Source organism: Gastrolobium bilobum, unplaced genomic scaffold (assembly GCF_033153095.1).
Source record: "Gastrolobium bilobum isolate Gb01-03AN ecotype WA unplaced genomic scaffold, APGP_CSIRO_Gbil_v1 utg2122, whole genome shotgun sequence".
Lineage (NCBI taxonomy): Eukaryota > Viridiplantae > Streptophyta > Magnoliopsida > Fabales > Fabaceae > Gastrolobium > Gastrolobium bilobum.
The window spans coordinates 742,403-758,201 of record NW_026897715.1 but is presented as its reverse complement, the minus strand read 5'-3'; the positions used below and the strand labels follow the sequence as shown (position 1 = coordinate 758,201).

Sequence of the window (15,799 nt, the reverse complement as noted above, 5' to 3'; positions counted from 1 at the left end):
TATTTTTTTTTTCTCTCTCTACTCCTCTTTACAGGGTCTCACATAAAATCTATAATTTTTTATTTATATGTGATAAATAATTTTATCTTCTATAATATAACATTAAATCCTAAATTTATTCCTATTATTTGATATGCATGTCGAAAACATCGATTGGGCTGCATGTTGATGATGAAAACTGGTACGGAAACTATTTTTTGTTTAGAGAGTGTGACCTAGCCCGTATAAAGATCACATCATAGCCTAAATTAGGTTGTTCCATTTAGCATAACAAAAATAGTGGGTCGGACTGTATGCTTATAGAACCATCTTTTATCTGGTTGGGCCTACTCAACCAAACAACGCATCTAACTCTTACTCGATGGCTAAAAAAAAAAAAAAAAGGAAAAACTCCAAGTTGGCTAATGTGAAATATAGTGAAATTTATTTTGTTGAAGAAAGTAAGTTAGTTTTTTAATTTAAAATTGATTTACTCCAAATTATAATTTATTTGTTTAATGAACAAATATCAAATTAATTTTAAGTTTAATAAACCAAGTCATACATCATGCTCAAATTTATAACTCGAATGAACGTTACTTTTTATATGCTTAGTCAAAAATATCATATATTTTTTAATATAAATTATAAATTAAAGCATAGCAAATTAGCAATTTTCTTAGACGATGAGTTGTGATTTTAAAATGTAAATATCTAACGTTAAAGTTGTTTTTCTGTCTTTGATTAAATATCAGACTATTTTTTATTTTTTTTGGTGATAAAATATCAGACTATTTTAATTAAAAGTCCCTCCACATAAATTATTAAGACATAATATGTCATGTCAACAAATTATGAAGATAAAATTGGAAGTTTTTTTTTTTTTTTTAAAAAAAATTTGAGAGAAAAATTTATAGTGATGAAATGAGTTTTATCCTCTCTTTTTTTTTTTTGAAATATATATATATATATATATATATATATCCTTTGAGTGAGTGAGTGAGGGAGCGAGGTGGAGGTTGGAAAGGCCACACATTCTCCAAACAGCTCTGTGGCGTGGCCTTATCATCGTTTTCTCTTAAACCCCTATCTCTTCGCCGTTTTCACTCACTCCTCTCCTTTGAGGGAAAAATGGCTTCTACTTCTATCGTAGGTGTTTCCTCCATATATCAAACTCCCACTCCCTCTGTGGAACTATACAAGAGGTCTACTTCATCCGTCAGGTTGCAATTTCTAGACTCCAAGTCACACTTCAACAACCTCCTCAGAGCTCACCGTCACTTTGGGTTTAAGCCCACACTCACTTTTGTTCCTTCCGCCATTGCCACCCCTAATTCTTCTCTCCTCAGCGAAGAAGCTTTTAAAGGTATAGGTCGTGGCTTCGACGACGACGACGATGCCCAAAACGACGACGACTTTGGCTTTTCCTCTGAAACCGACGCTTCTTCTCCTAACCCCGATGAACTCGACATTTCCAAGCTCGGTTTGCCCTCCCGCCTTGTCGATTCACTCCGCAACCGTGGGATTACCCATCTTTTCCCCATCCAGGTCTATTTTTTGTTTGTTTTATTTCCTTTGTTGTTTGCTAGCTAGGGCGAACTTATTCCAAATATTATTATTTGCTTCAACGTGATCAAGTTGCAAATATCACAGCTTACCATTGCCCTATATCATCAAGTTTCTGCATGCTGAGTTACGAATCATGAATTTCATTGAATAAATAACTGAACTCTTGAGCTCGTGAGTGGTACAAGTTAACAACTAACTGAAACGTAACTGACTTATGTAACAGAATCAGAAGCTTAACTGACTTTTGTAACAGAATCAGAAGCAATAACAGAATCATAATTGTGTATATTCTGCATATGGTTCCGGGTGAAATGTGAAATGCTTGTCTCTTTTTTGTATGCGAAAACCTATCTCCTTTGCTTGTGTTGTTTCAACATCAAATTTAACGTCCTTGTTTTTCTATGATTAGAGAGCCGTGTTAGTACCTGCACTAGAAGGTAGAGATATCATTGCTCGGGCAAAGACTGGAACTGGGAAGACACTAGCATTTGGGATTCCAATTCTAAAAGGTCTCAGTGAAGATGAGCATGCAAGTCCTCTCAGGTAATCATCATTCATGTGCAACACCATCCTATTAATTTCAGGTATGCTTGATATGTACTTTATATCATGCTCATGCACTTGTTTCTTTATTTGCAGGCGGTCTGGTCGTCTTCCTAGAGCATTGGTGCTTGCACCTACCAGGGAGTTAGCAAAGCAAGTGGACAAAGAGATTAAAGAATCTGCGCCTTATCTAAACACAGTTTGTGTTTATGGGGGCGTTTCTTATGTTACCCAGCAAAGTGCTCTTACACGTGGCGTTGATGTAGTGGTTGGAACTCCTGGTAGAATAATTGACCTTATAAATGGGAACAGCCTTAGACTGAATGAGGTTCAGTATTTGGTCCTCGATGAAGCTGATCAGATGCTTGCTGTTGGGTTTGAGGAGGATGTGGAAATAATTTTAGATAAGCTCCCACCTAAGAGGCAGAGCATGCTTTTTTCTGCAACCATGCCGGCTTGGGTGAAGAAATTGGCAAGAAAAAATTTGGACAATCCGTTGACAATTGATTTGGTAATTTTTTGTTACTTTTTGGTTTTGCTTCTCTAACTATACAGAATATAGTCAGCTGATAAGTTGTTTGTTTATAGAGTTCATGCATACATTATCGTAGATAATTCTTCGGCAGTGTTCTCTCTACAAGGAAATGTTTTACGTAGAACATTATATATGCATGTGTTTTTGGCTAATATATCTGCATATGCTGTTTGTGTTGTTCTGCGTGACCTGGTTGGATGTCAATCATAAAAGCCATCATGTAATACTGTTCCAGAGTTGACTTTGATCTTTACTAGAGCATGGTTTGGATGCTCATATAGCTAAATCTAAATGTGACAAATTAGTTGGGCAACATGTTCATCTTGGTTTGAATGAAACATGCATTGTTTGATATAATGGATAATGGCCAAAAGAGCAGCTATAAAACAGTGTCAGCCCTGCCTTTGCTCATGCTAGAGGAATATGTGCAGAAAACTTTTAGAAAAAGGTGTCAAATATTGTTCAAAGAGAATAGATGCATTGAATACCCAAGTACATGTTACATCCATTTAATATTTACAAATTGAATTCTCAATCAGTGTTGATTATAGACTGACTTAGATATAGTCTACCGGAAAATTCGAGGCTTGCTTATGTAAATTTTATTGAAATTTGGGAATTATATGCACTTTGAAACGCTTTATGCTTTTGTCCTTGCATGCCTTGCCAAATTTGATATTCTAACAATGCAGTACTGTATGACTCACTGACTGAATATGGGTGGCATTCTTTGTCTGGGTAAAAAGCTAGTTTTAAAGTGTTCATGCAAACATACACTTCTGTTCTTAATAATATAATTAACATTAGTGATGTGACTGTTTGGATGTATCCTATGCTATGTTTTGTACAACGGATTTGGAGAGAAAAGAAAGGAAACATTTATGTATTTGGACTACATCATGCTCTAGGTGCTTTTGCTTTTTTTCTCTTCAATACTTTCTCTTTCTACCTAACATTGCCTTAATTACTTGTAAATTTCACATCCATTTCATGAAACAATTCAGGCCATAGTTGTGCATACTAATGTATAAATTATTGTAGAATGAAAATTGAATTGTAATTATGATGCATTTTTAATCCCAAAAAAAAAAAATCACATTGAAGCTTTCCCTTTCTCTTTTATAAAGGTTGGTGATGAAGAAGAAAAGCTTGCTGAAGGGATAAAACTTTATGCTATATCAGCCACTGCCACTTCAAAGAGGACAATTCTTTCTGATCTTATAACCGTAAGTTGCCAGTTGTTAAATTTTTCTATCTTTACTTGATGTTCTGTAATCTATGCAGTTTGCAGTCTGAGGGTTCTGTTTAGTCATTACACTGAACAATAATACTGTTAGTACTTTACTAGTTTAGGACTAGGTAATAAAAAATTATATCAAATAAGATACAATGTTACTGTTTATTGTATTATGTGCTTAGTCACACAAATTTTCTAATGTATTTTTGCTGACTCATGTTAACAAATCCATCATTTCCATGTTGTGTTTACTTTTAAAAATTACCAAATGCATTCTTAAGTAAACTTCTAGTAAGAACTTTTGGATTTGGCATACACATGCCTGCCTGCACATGCTTACCTGGACACAAACTTAGGGCAGTGTGTTCTTCTATAACTCACTCTCTGTTGAAAATTTAATATGTATTAAATCAGTTAACTCTCTATTTCTGATGTATTAGAAGCTATTATTTCCTGTTATGGTCATTGCACTGTTTGCTTTAAGGTATTCTTGAAAGAAAAAAAAGAGGGGGGGGGGGGGGGGGTTCAATAATTTCACTAAATGTTACTATGTTTTTCAGGTTTATGCAAAGGGTGGGAAGACTATAGTTTTTACGCAGACAAAAAGAGATGCTGATGAAGTATCATTGGTATTAACAAATAGTATAACTTCTGAAGCACTGCATGGTGATATATCCCAGCATCAGAGAGAGAGAACATTGAATGGTTTCAGGCAAGGAAAATTCACGGTGCTTGTTGCCACGGATGTTGCAGCCCGTGGACTTGATATTCCCAATGTTGATTTGGTAAGTTCAAAGCCTGTTTTATTAAGGAGATTATTTCCAGTTTTCCACTATATCTGACCTTTTCTTCAATCTTTTTCCCTGTACACTGTCCCTTCTTACCTGAGAGTTAGAATTGTATGTTTCATATAATATGTAAACAGTGCATATAAATATATGCTCATTTTAATTTTATTGTTTAATTATTTCTTCCCAATATCGAATCTGTTTACCACCAGTGAAGTTTAAGATCTATATTTGAATTAGAAGGTTCTTATTTATGCCTTCGTCTGATACTAGAATGCTGTCTGTTCTCAACATATTGAAAAGCTTGTTGCTCTTTCCTCTTTCCTTCAGATTATCCATTATGAGCTTCCCAATGATCCTGAGACTTTCGTACATCGCTCTGGTCGTACTGGGCGTGCAGGAAAAGAAGGCACTGCCATTGTGATGTACACCAGTAGCCAGAGGAGAACAGTTAGATCCCTTGAGCGTGATGTTGGCTCCAAATTTGAATTTGTTAGCGCGCCAGCTATGGAAGAGATTTTGGAGTCATCTGCTGAGCAAGTTGTTGCCACACTTAAGGGAGTTCATCCTGAGTCTGTTGCGTTTTTCACCCCAACTGCACAAAAACTGATTGAAGAACAAGGAACAAGTGCCCTTGCAGCTGCACTAGCTCAGCTGAGTGGATTCTCCCAACCTCCGTCCTCCCGGTCTCTTATCAGCCATGAACAGGTATTGGGAATTTTATATTTCCAATTGAAATTATCCAGTTTATCTTACGTATGTATGCTGTTTTTTGTACCCTTTTTTTATCTGGTTAGCTCATTAAAACTGTTTGGTATTGCAGGGATGGGTTACGTTGCAACTGACCCGAGATGATAATTCTAAAAGATTTTTTTCAGCAAGATCAGTCACTGGGTTTCTTTCTGATGTTTATTCTGCAGCTGCTGATGAAGTTGGAAAAATACATTTAATTGCGGATGAAAGGGTTTGTATCTGAGATATATTCTATAATTCTTTTTTGTGCTTGTATTGTTTGGAACTTCTGTCCTATTTGGAATGCACCCACACTGTTCAAATTGTTTGACGTTGCCAATACCTAATTTCAGGTTCAAGGAGCCGTTTTTGATCTTCCAGAGGACATTGCTAAAGAGTTGCTTAACAAGGAAATACCACCTGGAAACACTATTTCCAAGATCACCAAGGTAAATTACAATGCTGGGTTAATATTTTGTTTTGTAATTTTTTGTGGATTGTGTGTCTCTGCCTGTTTTCTTCCCCAGGCAAATCATCATATTTTGGTACCAATTTATTACATTACTGATTATATAAACGCATTGCGTATGTTATTTTGTATTGGCAGTTACCTGCTCTGCAAGATGATGGACCTCCAGGTGATTTCTATGGGAAGTTTTCTGACAGAGATCGAAGTAACCGAAGAGGTACAGGTTCTAGGGATCGAAGAGGCTTTAAGACCTCACGGGGATGGGATGGGGGCCGAGACTCCGATGATGAGTTTGGTGATCCGTTTAAGAGAGGTGGTAGAAATGTTAGAACTGGCAACAGCTGGTCTCGAGCTGGAAAAAGCAGTGGCGATGATTGGCTAATAGGAGGTAGACGACCAAGCAGGTCTTCATCGTCAGACAGGTTATAGTATACAACTTATAATAATACGTGCTTCTACTTTTGTCTGGCAATTTTCTTCCTATTCAAGTTATAGTAAGCCTCATATCATATGCGTGATATTAAATCTATATGTAACTGATATGGCATCTGAATGTACATTGCAGAAGTTTTGGCGGGTCCTGTTTTGTTTGTGGGGAATCTGGGCATCGAGCATCGGATTGTCCAAATAAGCGAGGCTTTTAGTTCCCACATATTTATTTTGGGTGCCGCTTTGTTCCAATACGTGAACTGGTGTCATTGTTGTTGGCCTAATGGGTTCAGGAAAATTGGAAGCTGCTTTCGGAAAGAATCAGAGTCGATATTAATTTGCATCTCACGGGTTGACGTAATCTCCGTAGGGGTCTCCGTTTTTTGTCCTCGTTTTCATTAGTCTTGATGTAAAATTTAGTATTTGTTTTGGGCAGTGGTATCTGACAAGAATAGCTAACGGTATGGATTTGTATCTTCTTTTCTTGGGGGGGATTTTAAGGTCCTGTATACTTAACAATGTTATTTTAAGATCTTTTTGAACTGTATGGTTTAGAAACAGACAGGAATACCTTTAAATGAATGAAAAATGAAATGCCAAAGGTTTATGCAGAAGATACTTAGAATCTTCCATGTGCAGAGAGTTCTTATGATGATGTATGTTGTTTCCTCCAAAAGTTTCTTCTCCTACAATGAATCCTATTATGTTAAAATTGTAAAAGTTGTGTTTATCTTTTTCTTTATTAATTTTAAATGGATTCCATCTTCATCTTCTTTTTTATTATCTTTTAAAAACAAAAAACAAAAAAAGATAAACAAAATTTTTTTAAGACCACGTAATCTGAAATTTTAACATAAATATGTCGGGCTCGTACTAAAGTTAAAATCTGAGTTGATCGTGGCTTGTATTAGACTCCGGTTGTGGAACTAGTCCTCGTGAATATTTTTTATTAGTGCTGCGAAATAGCATTCTGCGCCAACCTTGACTTCAGCTAGGACGTGATAAAGTTTAACATTTTTGTCTTTAATGATGTTGGCGTCGATAATTTAGTTGAAAAATATTTGCGAATGGAAGGAACTTGGATGAAATGACAAGGCACAATTTCATATAGCTGTGCCATTCTTTTTTTTTTTTTTGAAATATTCCAATCGGTTCATTGCTTCGCAACTAATCCGATTCGGGGCGGGTCCAAGATTAAGGCTTTAAACCCCTCTCAAAGGTGGTACTGGGGAGATTCGAACACATGCTCTCATTGGAGGAAGCGTATTGAGTTTATTAAGGAAGCGTATTGGATTAAGATTTTAAAAGTTTTTTTGAGATAATTTTTTTTATAGATTTTAAAAGACTATTTAGAAATGGAGGAACTTTAAAAACTTTTTTAAAAAACTTTTTTTACGATCAAGATTTCATAAGATTTGATTTTAAAGGATTTTAATAGAATTTACAAGATTTGAAAGGACAATATGGATTTATAAGATTTTAAAAAATCATATGAATTTTTAATAAACATTCAAAATTACAAGAGTCAATAAAAAATAACAAAGAAATACAATGAAATTAATAAAAAAAAAGTAAATCCTAATATATTTTTCTCTAAAACATAATATAATTTTTAACAAACACTCAAAATTACTAAGCAACATCTTTTCACATATCTAAAGTTATACTAGTCCTTCATGCATTAGCATTTTCTCGTTTCTGCCTATAGGTTTGACTAATGGGTTGAAAATTATCTTCTTCGTTTGGTATCAAAGTTATACATATATGAAGACCCAATTTTTTTAATTATTAAAATAATTCTAAATTTGCATATAGAACCTAGAGTTCATGATAAAATTTGTTTGAAATTTTTTGGAATTGATCTTGAAAACCTTGGGGGTTTTGTTCTACATATTGAGAGTTTTCTAACCATATATCATATGCATATTTTCATTGGATATTCCAAGAAAATTTCGAATCTGAATTTTTGGGTGTTATTACATGAAAGTTTAGAAAATTTCTCAAATTTTTTTCAATCGATACATTGAAACCTTAAATTGCATTAGGGCTTTCGAAAAACAAGTTTTTAGTTATCTTTTGGCACAAAAATTGTTTGAAATCATTTTCTATACTGAAGGAATTTCGTTCATAAATGTATTGTTACGAAATATATGATTCATATTATGAAAATTTCAATCTTTCTTTAAACTGATATTGTTTCATTAATGTAAAACAAAAATTGATTTGAGGGTTTTAGTTCCCCTATTATTTTTCCACTGTTTTATGTTGTTTTTAATACAAAAATCACACATTTTTGTGCTAAGAAAAATCACGACCCATGACTTGAAAAATCACATTTTAAACTTTCAAATTTCTCAAAAAATGGCTCAAAAATCACATTTTTGTTTCTGGGTTATTTTGTGATTAAGATCGCTCAAACATATGCTATTTTTGAGTTTTGACGAAGCTCCCATAGCGGAATCCAATTTCGAGCGGGTTAAAAAAGAAAATACTGTAATAGAAAAATCTCAAGAAAAAATCTTAGAGGTTAGGGTGAAATTGTGAGAGAGACATCCTAATTATGTTTCTTACTAAAAACTCTCACGAAATTCACATCAATAGAAAATCTATAAAAATCGTTAAATTTTGGAATACTGCAAGATTGTTTTCCATTGTTTAAAATCTTAATTGAATACCATTATATATTTAGACGAACTTTAAAAATATTTTTTTAAAATCTTAATCTTCACGTGACTTTTTTTCAATTTATTAAAATCCTAATTGAATATAAAAAAAAAAAATTTATCCAAAAATAATCCATTAAAATCTTTGAAATCTCAATCAAAAATACACCCCTTTAATGTGTTGCGAAAGAAAGTTACGAATGGAAGTGTCATAGAGTCATTCATTGCATATATATGACTATTCCTCACTTTAACCGCGTCTGCATTCATAAAGATTCGTAAAATCATCATTCGTAGTGAAGTGAGTGACATTTTTTAAGAAAAGTGGCAAGATTGAATACGCAGATGGTTCGTCACGTATGTTTTGGGAATTCATTGAAGCCTGGGGGATTGAGAAAATGACTAAAGGCAATGAATGGCGTGGAGTGGATATAAACAAATTTATTTTACATTCATCTAGTCCTCATGTATTCTTCATATACAAGTTATTTTTCTTTCAATTACTACCATTATCACATTATTAAAGTTCTTTTTATTTTGAAATCAAGGTTAGCAGAGGGAAACCTATGAACCGTGCAGTGTTGTCTTATGTGAGAAGGTTCAATTCATGGGCTTTAGCTTTAAGGAATGTGTCTTCTCCTCGGAAAGCCATCCATCTCTACTCTAAAATGCATCGCAACGGAGCTCCCTTCGATAGCTTCTGCATTGTCTTCACCTTAAAATCGTGTACCCATTTGCGTAGCTTGGCCATCATTCGAAACCTCCATGCCCACATCATCAAACTAGGCTTCACCTCTCATGTTTACGTTGCAACTTCTCTTCTCAATGCCTACGTTTGGCTCTCTTTTCTGGATGCCTGTGTCCTGTTCGACGAAATGCCCCACAGGAACACTGTCACGGGGAACGCCATGATTGTGGGATATTCAAGGTCAGGGGATATCCAAAGAGCGCGTGCTATTTTTGAGGAAATGCCCCATAGAGACATCGCATCGTGGGCTTCTATGATTTCTGCTTATAACAATGTTTCAAGTTACGATCAGGGTTTGTCCCTTTTTCGGCGAATGTTGTTGGATGAGGGAACGAGACCAGACCAAGTAACTGCTGGTTCGGTTTTATCAGCATGTGCCAACATGGGGTCTCTTGGATTGTTGGCTGGAAAATCAGTTCATGGCTTCATCGTGAAAAATGGGTGGGAGTTGAATGTGGAGTTAGGTGCGGCTCTAGTCATCATGTATGCTAAATCAGGAGTTTTGAGAAATGCTGCAATGATTTTTGAGTTGATGGCTGAAAGAGATGTCATTTCTTGGACGGCACTGATTTGTGGTGCTGCCCAATATGGCTTCAATGAAGAAGCACTTGTTGTGTTTGACAAAATGCAGATAGCTGGAGTCAAACCCAATGAACTGACTTTCACGGGGGTACTCACTGCTTGTGCTCACGCTGGGTTGGTAGAGGAGGGACGCAGGTATTTCAAGATGATTGAAGACAATGGCATGGAGGCAAGAATTCAACATTATGCATGCTTGGTTTATTTGATTGGGAAAGCTGGGATGCTAGAAGAAGCTTATGAGATTATCAAATCAATGAAACAGGAACCAAATGTTGTTGTCTTGGGTTCCTTCTTGTCGGCTTGTAAGGAGCACAGGCAATTTGAGATGGCTGAGAGGGTGATTCAGCAGGTCCTGAGGATGGCAAAACCAGAAAAAGATGGTGGAATTTATAGCCTTATTTCCGATTTGTATGTTATGGGTGAAAAGTTGGAAGAGGCTGAAAGGTTGAAGAAATTGGTGCTCAATAAAAATTTGAGAAAGGCCAGGGAGTTTAGTTCAGAAGTGGACTAAGATAAGCCTGTCAATTTTTCTCTCCTTTTCAAATCATGATTTTTTTTTAGGATGATATCGACAGCATCAGCATATATGCTGGTAGAGCAAATTCAGTTATAAGCCTATTCTTTTTATGCTTGTAAATTGTGATTCTTTCATTCACAAACTTCAAGATGGATGGGAACAAATAACAGAGAATTGAGTTCAGACAACTAGACTCCTATCAATGCTCAAAAAGTTTTGAAACCATCAGCTTTACTCCTCCAGAAATGTATGACAAGTCTAACTGGAGGGCTAGCATTGTAGTTCAATTACAAGGACTGCATCATGAGTGCAACCAGATACTGTGTGCCATTTTTTCAAGAGCAGCATTTCAATGAGTATTACTTGGTCTAGTAGGTGGTTATCCCTCGGGATCGGTAGCACGTTGTAAATTTAATCCAGGTGTAGCACTGAATGGACTTGTGACTGCAGTTGACAACATATTTTGAATGGCTATTTCACTGTTTTTTAAACCCCGATTATCTAAATTCCGAAATTGTTCAATGTTATGTAGGCTTTTATCTTTTAATGCAGAAGTCTGTTATCTATATTCTAGAATATCGCTCGGGTAATTAGTTGAAATTACTTATGGGAAAATATACTTTGAAAAATGCAATTGTGAAAGAGAGAGATTATACGTACAATTTTTTTTTTTTTTCTCTTACAACCACTTTTATAATTGTTGAATTAAAATCAGATTAACAGTTATAAAATAATAAGAGCCCTTGATTTGATTTTGATACAAAAAAGTAGTTACATGAGATTATAAGAGAAAAAATTATAAATATAATCTCTCTTACTGTGAAATAATAAGTTTTATGTTTGAGAATGTTCACAAAATGTTTTTAAAGTGACTGTAAATTAATAAAAGGGAAAACTGAAGGAAATTTAAATTTTATTTGACAGTTGTGTTTTTCCTTTTGTGTCAATTTATCGAACTTCGCCATCAACTCAAATTCATTCTATAAAAAGTAACAAAATTCGTAAAGACTAATAGCTCTCAAGTGCGTAATTAAAAAATGGAAAAAAATGCTCTTGCAACCCTAAAAAAAAAAAATATCGTTTTGGAATTTTAAAAAAAAATAGAATGTTTTAAAAATTTATTTTCTTTAGTATAATAAATTTTAATAAAATATATTATATTATTTTTTTCAAATATCAAAACATGTCGTTTTGAAGTTACATAAAATAACTATCTTTTAGATAAGTTTAACGGTATATTGTCTCTTATATTATAGGATATAAAATTATTTCCTATACATGTAAAAATGTGTGTGACTCATATTTATTTTTCTCTTTATTCTCTTCATGTAACAGACATGAATTTCATATATTTTTATGTAATGTATATGTAGAAAATAACTTTATATTCTACAAGAAATATCAAATCCAAAATTTAATCCCTTAAAATATCCCACGTACTGAACATTATTTTGGCATTTTTATCTCTCCCTTTGCTTGCTTGCAGTATTAAAAATGTAAGAAAATTTGAATATAAGAAAATGACTGGTAAGTTGTAATTTTCACAATAATTAATGACGAGTGTTTCACTTACAACTTTTTTTTTTTTTTACCATCATACTTTAATCGTTGATTTTGTTAATCAAAAGTTATTATTGTCGTAAAATTCATTAATTAATTATTAATTCGTAATAAATAATAATCGTTAATTGATGAAAATCAGCTATTAAGATATGCTTGTAAGATGTTGTAAACGAAAATAGGTTGTAAATATAACCTTCCTCATAATTAATAATTAATTGACGGAGAATATGTTTATCATATTAATATGAGATAATTTATCTCATATAATACAAAAAAATAAAATAAATAGATCTACTTAAAAAAGAGAGGGAAAAAAGAGAGTAAATGTCAGTGACGTTTAATGTATTGAATGCGTTTCTATACCAAAAAATATGGCATACACTTCTTTTTTCACAATTATAAAAAAAAATGTGGGTAAAATAAAAGAAATCAGTATAAAACGTTAATAAGTTGAACCCTTTTCTTTTCTCTTCACTTTGAGTTGACTGGCAGGGCAGAAATCTCAAATTGATCCTCTCAGGTTTGCTCGATTCTCTCTTTTTCTCCAAATTCATGTTCTTTTCGACTCTTTCACTCTCTACATTCATTCATTCTTCCCATTCAACACACCGATTCTCCAATATTTTAAAATCGTTAGTGCCGACACCCGATTTGTTCATCTTCGCCGCCAGTAAGCTTCCCTTCGTGTCTCCGACAAGAAGCTTGCCGCCGGCGACGTTGATATTCTGTTGAAGGAAATTAAAAAATTAGGCATTGCATAAAAAGCTTTTTTGTATGTGTACATATAAATTAGGCATTTTTGCATAAAAAAAGCTTCCACTTTTTTGTATGTGTGTATGTGACTATGTGTACATATAAATTAGGCATTTTTTATTTAATTAATTTATTTTGCAATTCGGATGGTTATTATGTTAACACTCAATAGGAAATAGGGTGTGGTGGAAAAAGGTCAAAAATGGCAGAAGTGAGTTTGGGAATTCTAATTGATATTGTTGATGAGGAATGGATGAGAGACACTCTCCCTCAAGATGGTATGTTTTTAATTTTTAATTTCCTTCCCTTCCTCTCCATTGAATATTGATAGGCATTAGCAGTAGGTGGGTGCTCCCATAAGTCTTTTTCAGCTTTATATCCATGTCATGTGTGAATGTGATGTACCTTTCTTTATCTTGCTTTTATTACAGATCTTCCTCTGCCCCCAACACTGGTTGTTCGGACAGATGATACTGAGGACTCAAGTATGTCTCTTCATTCACTAATTCACAGATATTATGTTGATAATCTCTCTCTTCAGCTTAGTTTATAAAAACATTGTTCAACTTAACACTTATATTGATTTAGTTTTTTTGAAAGATAACTCCATATATGTTCATTAACATATACAGTTGGTGTACTAAAAACATGGTTGTGAGAAAAGACAGCATGTTTTTGAACATCTTTACATACAATATTGAGTCATTGACATGATTATTGTTAACGAGATGGGTCTTTTATTGGCGGGTTTTTCTAGTTTTCTTCTTGACTTTTAGCACCTTGTGCTTTGCCATTGATCAGATCAGCAGAGTCAGCAAGTTAATGGGGATGCTTGGCACGATCTTGCCTTGGGCCAAGAATAGAAGTTTAGTCAACTAGTTTCATACTAAGTAGTAAGTTGATGATTGCGCTTCCTTTTAGTGGACTAGGAACTCTCCTTTTGATGTCCCTGATATATTATAATGTATTCAAGTTTATTAAACTATTTCTATTAAGGTGATATAAAGGAATTCGGGTGTCATTGCCGATTGCTTGCTGTCATGAAAGCACTCTTTGTATTTTCGCTTTAAGTTTTAAGCAAATTCAGGGCAACCTATGCCTAATGATAAAGTATTGGTAGGTTCACAAGCCCGTATTAGATTTTGTTAAACATCTTTGATAATAATATGCAGTTTCTAAAAGATATAATGATAATAAGTTGCAGCTGGTACGTTGGTTTTACTAGCTATGCTCAATAATTGCTTTCCACATGTAAGAAGCTAGAGTTTAAATTTATTCAATGAAATAAAACAGCTATTTTTTTATTCTTTTTTATTTGGATACAATAATATTAGTGAGGTTTGAATCTATAATCTATAAAAATTAGCCAAATCTCTTATCACTAAACTACTCCTTGTTGCTTAAAACACATACTCAGACTCTCAAAGAATCATGTATAACTTTATTCTGATAGTGGTCAATAGATTTAATAGAATCATCAGATGCATTTGGCGTTCAAAGTTCCGTGTATTGGCCCTCGGTAGACTCTTGACTTTTGTCTACAAAATCGTCACAATTTTGTTCGTTTAAAATAAAGTGTGTATTGAATTATATTTTGATGCACATCTTTAAGTTTCATGGATCAAATGGTAGAAGGCCATATTTGAAACTAAAATACTAGACACATACGACACTAGCGGAATGGATTTTCTAGTTCTGGTTCTGTTTATGAACAAGTCTAATCTTTACTTCTCTATCTATCATAAGGTGCTCTCTATAATTATTAATTTATACATAATTATTAATGTATCTATCAACGGCGGCTGAGATTATTTTATATGATCTCATATTTATTCCCAACCTAAAGCACTATGCAAAGGATGACGTAGAACTCCAGCTCATATGCAAAGGGATGTAAAATTGAGTACATGAAATTTTATTTTTTTTTTGTCTGGAATCATAATTTCTAGGAATATGATGAAAAATTGAGTTTTTCGAAAATATAACCAAAAGAGTATTTGGTAAATCAAAATATTATTGAAAATATCGAATAAAGATTATTGATTCTATATTTGGTAGATTATGAAATATTACTAAAAATATGAGATTATTTTGCACGATCTACCTAGGGTTTTCTACACATAGATATGTGATCTTGGTATATCCATTTTCGTTCCAAGACAATTTTTTTCAACCCTAGGTTTTCTTCAACATCTCTCTCAACACTTCAAACGTTGCCTCTAGTTCGATTTTCCCTTGATTTTAGGAATCTCATAAAACTTAAAAATCACAACAACAAAAAAAAAAAAACCGATGTTGTTGGTGCTCTGATAAAATTCCCTCTAATATCTTATTTTCAAAAGTTCAAAAAAAAAATTGGAATCTTTATGCCCCACTCTCAACTTCTTCACACTTGAACACAACAAAAGAGACCAGCTTTATCGACAGTCACACACACACATAAGTTAAGCCATTCATTAAATGGAGATTCAGCAAAGAGTGTGAAGCAGCTCATGGTTAACCAAAACAAACACAAGAAATAATGATTTTCACACGAAGGAGCGAAAGAATCTGATTTTCAGAACCAATCAACAGTACTCCTCAAAGGAGCAAACCTAGGGTTGCAGGGTAGTTTTGTCTCACAAATCTGTTTCGATTTTTTCTTGGCGTGAGATTTGTAAAATACCACACTATCAATAGTAATCTCAAATGA

The 15,799-nt window shown here is 33.8% G+C and overlaps 3 protein-coding genes across 5 annotated transcripts; all 3 read left to right on the top strand.

The window, feature by feature from the left end:
- The first annotated feature begins 985 nt into the window (after positions 1–985).
- On the top strand, positions 986–6,642 carry LOC133309434 (DEAD-box ATP-dependent RNA helicase 3, chloroplastic-like). Of its 2 annotated transcripts, none has more exons than XM_061510201.1 (10): positions 986–1,527; positions 1,958–2,091; positions 2,188–2,602; positions 3,754–3,852; positions 4,424–4,648; positions 4,982–5,359; positions 5,475–5,615; positions 5,737–5,832; positions 5,991–6,274; positions 6,418–6,642. In XM_061510201.1, the coding sequence occupies exons 1-10, from the start codon at positions 1,111–1,113 to the stop codon at positions 6,494–6,496; spliced, it is 2,268 nt and encodes a 755-aa protein (XP_061366185.1). In that variant the 5' UTR covers positions 986–1,110; the 3' UTR covers positions 6,497–6,642. The 2 variants fall into 2 exon arrangements, with proteins under 2 accessions (XP_061366185.1, XP_061366186.1); XM_061510202.1 differs by having other exon boundaries at positions 5,991–6,280; positions 6,421–6,642.
- Positions 6,643–9,365: 2,723 nt separating this feature from the next.
- On the top strand, positions 9,366–11,205 carry LOC133309523 (pentatricopeptide repeat-containing protein At1g33350-like). Its single transcript, XM_061510308.1, has 2 exons — positions 9,366–9,411; positions 9,493–11,205. Exon 2 carries the CDS (start codon positions 9,511–9,513, stop codon positions 10,783–10,785), a length of 1,275 nt encoding a protein of 424 aa, XP_061366292.1. The 5' UTR covers positions 9,366–9,411; positions 9,493–9,510; the 3' UTR covers positions 10,786–11,205.
- A 1,561-nt stretch (positions 11,206–12,766) lies between these two features.
- Positions 12,767–14,223, top strand: LOC133309524 (anaphase-promoting complex subunit 13). Of its 2 annotated transcripts, none has more exons than XM_061510309.1 (4): positions 12,767–12,874; positions 13,287–13,385; positions 13,539–13,592; positions 13,909–14,221. In XM_061510309.1, exons 2-4 carry the CDS (start codon positions 13,310–13,312, stop codon positions 13,968–13,970), a joined length of 192 nt encoding a protein of 63 aa, XP_061366293.1. In that variant the 5' UTR covers positions 12,767–12,874; positions 13,287–13,309; the 3' UTR covers positions 13,971–14,221. The 2 variants fall into 2 exon arrangements, with proteins under 2 accessions (XP_061366293.1, XP_061366295.1); XM_061510311.1 differs by having other exon boundaries at positions 12,777–12,874; positions 13,280–13,385; positions 13,909–14,223.
- Positions 14,224–15,799: the final 1,576 nt, after the last annotated feature.

Excerpts from the sequence above, each read along its gene's own strand:
- LOC133309434 (XM_061510202.1), top strand. The coding sequence starts at position 1,111 with ATGGCTTCTACTTCTATCGTAGGTGTTTCCTCCATATATCAAACTCCC. Across the intron at positions 2,092-2,187 it reads GAGCATGCAAGTCCTCTCAG|GCGGTCTGGTCGTCTTCCTA; the intron begins GTAATCATCATT and ends CTTTATTTGCAG. Across the intron at positions 2,603-3,753 it reads ATCCGTTGACAATTGATTTG|GTTGGTGATGAAGAAGAAAA; the intron begins GTAATTTTTTGT and ends TCTTTTATAAAG.
- LOC133309523 (XM_061510308.1), top strand. The coding sequence starts at position 9,511 with ATGAACCGTGCAGTGTTGTCTTATGTGAGAAGGTTCAATTCATGGGCT.
- LOC133309524 (XM_061510311.1), top strand. The coding sequence starts at position 13,310 with ATGGCAGAAGTGAGTTTGGGAATTCTAATTGATATTGTTGATGAGGAA. Across the intron at positions 13,386-13,538 it reads AGACACTCTCCCTCAAGATG|ATCTTCCTCTGCCCCCAACA; the intron begins GTATGTTTTTAA and ends CTTTTATTACAG. Across the intron at positions 13,593-13,908 it reads AGATGATACTGAGGACTCAA|ATCAGCAGAGTCAGCAAGTT; the intron begins GTATGTCTCTTC and ends GCCATTGATCAG.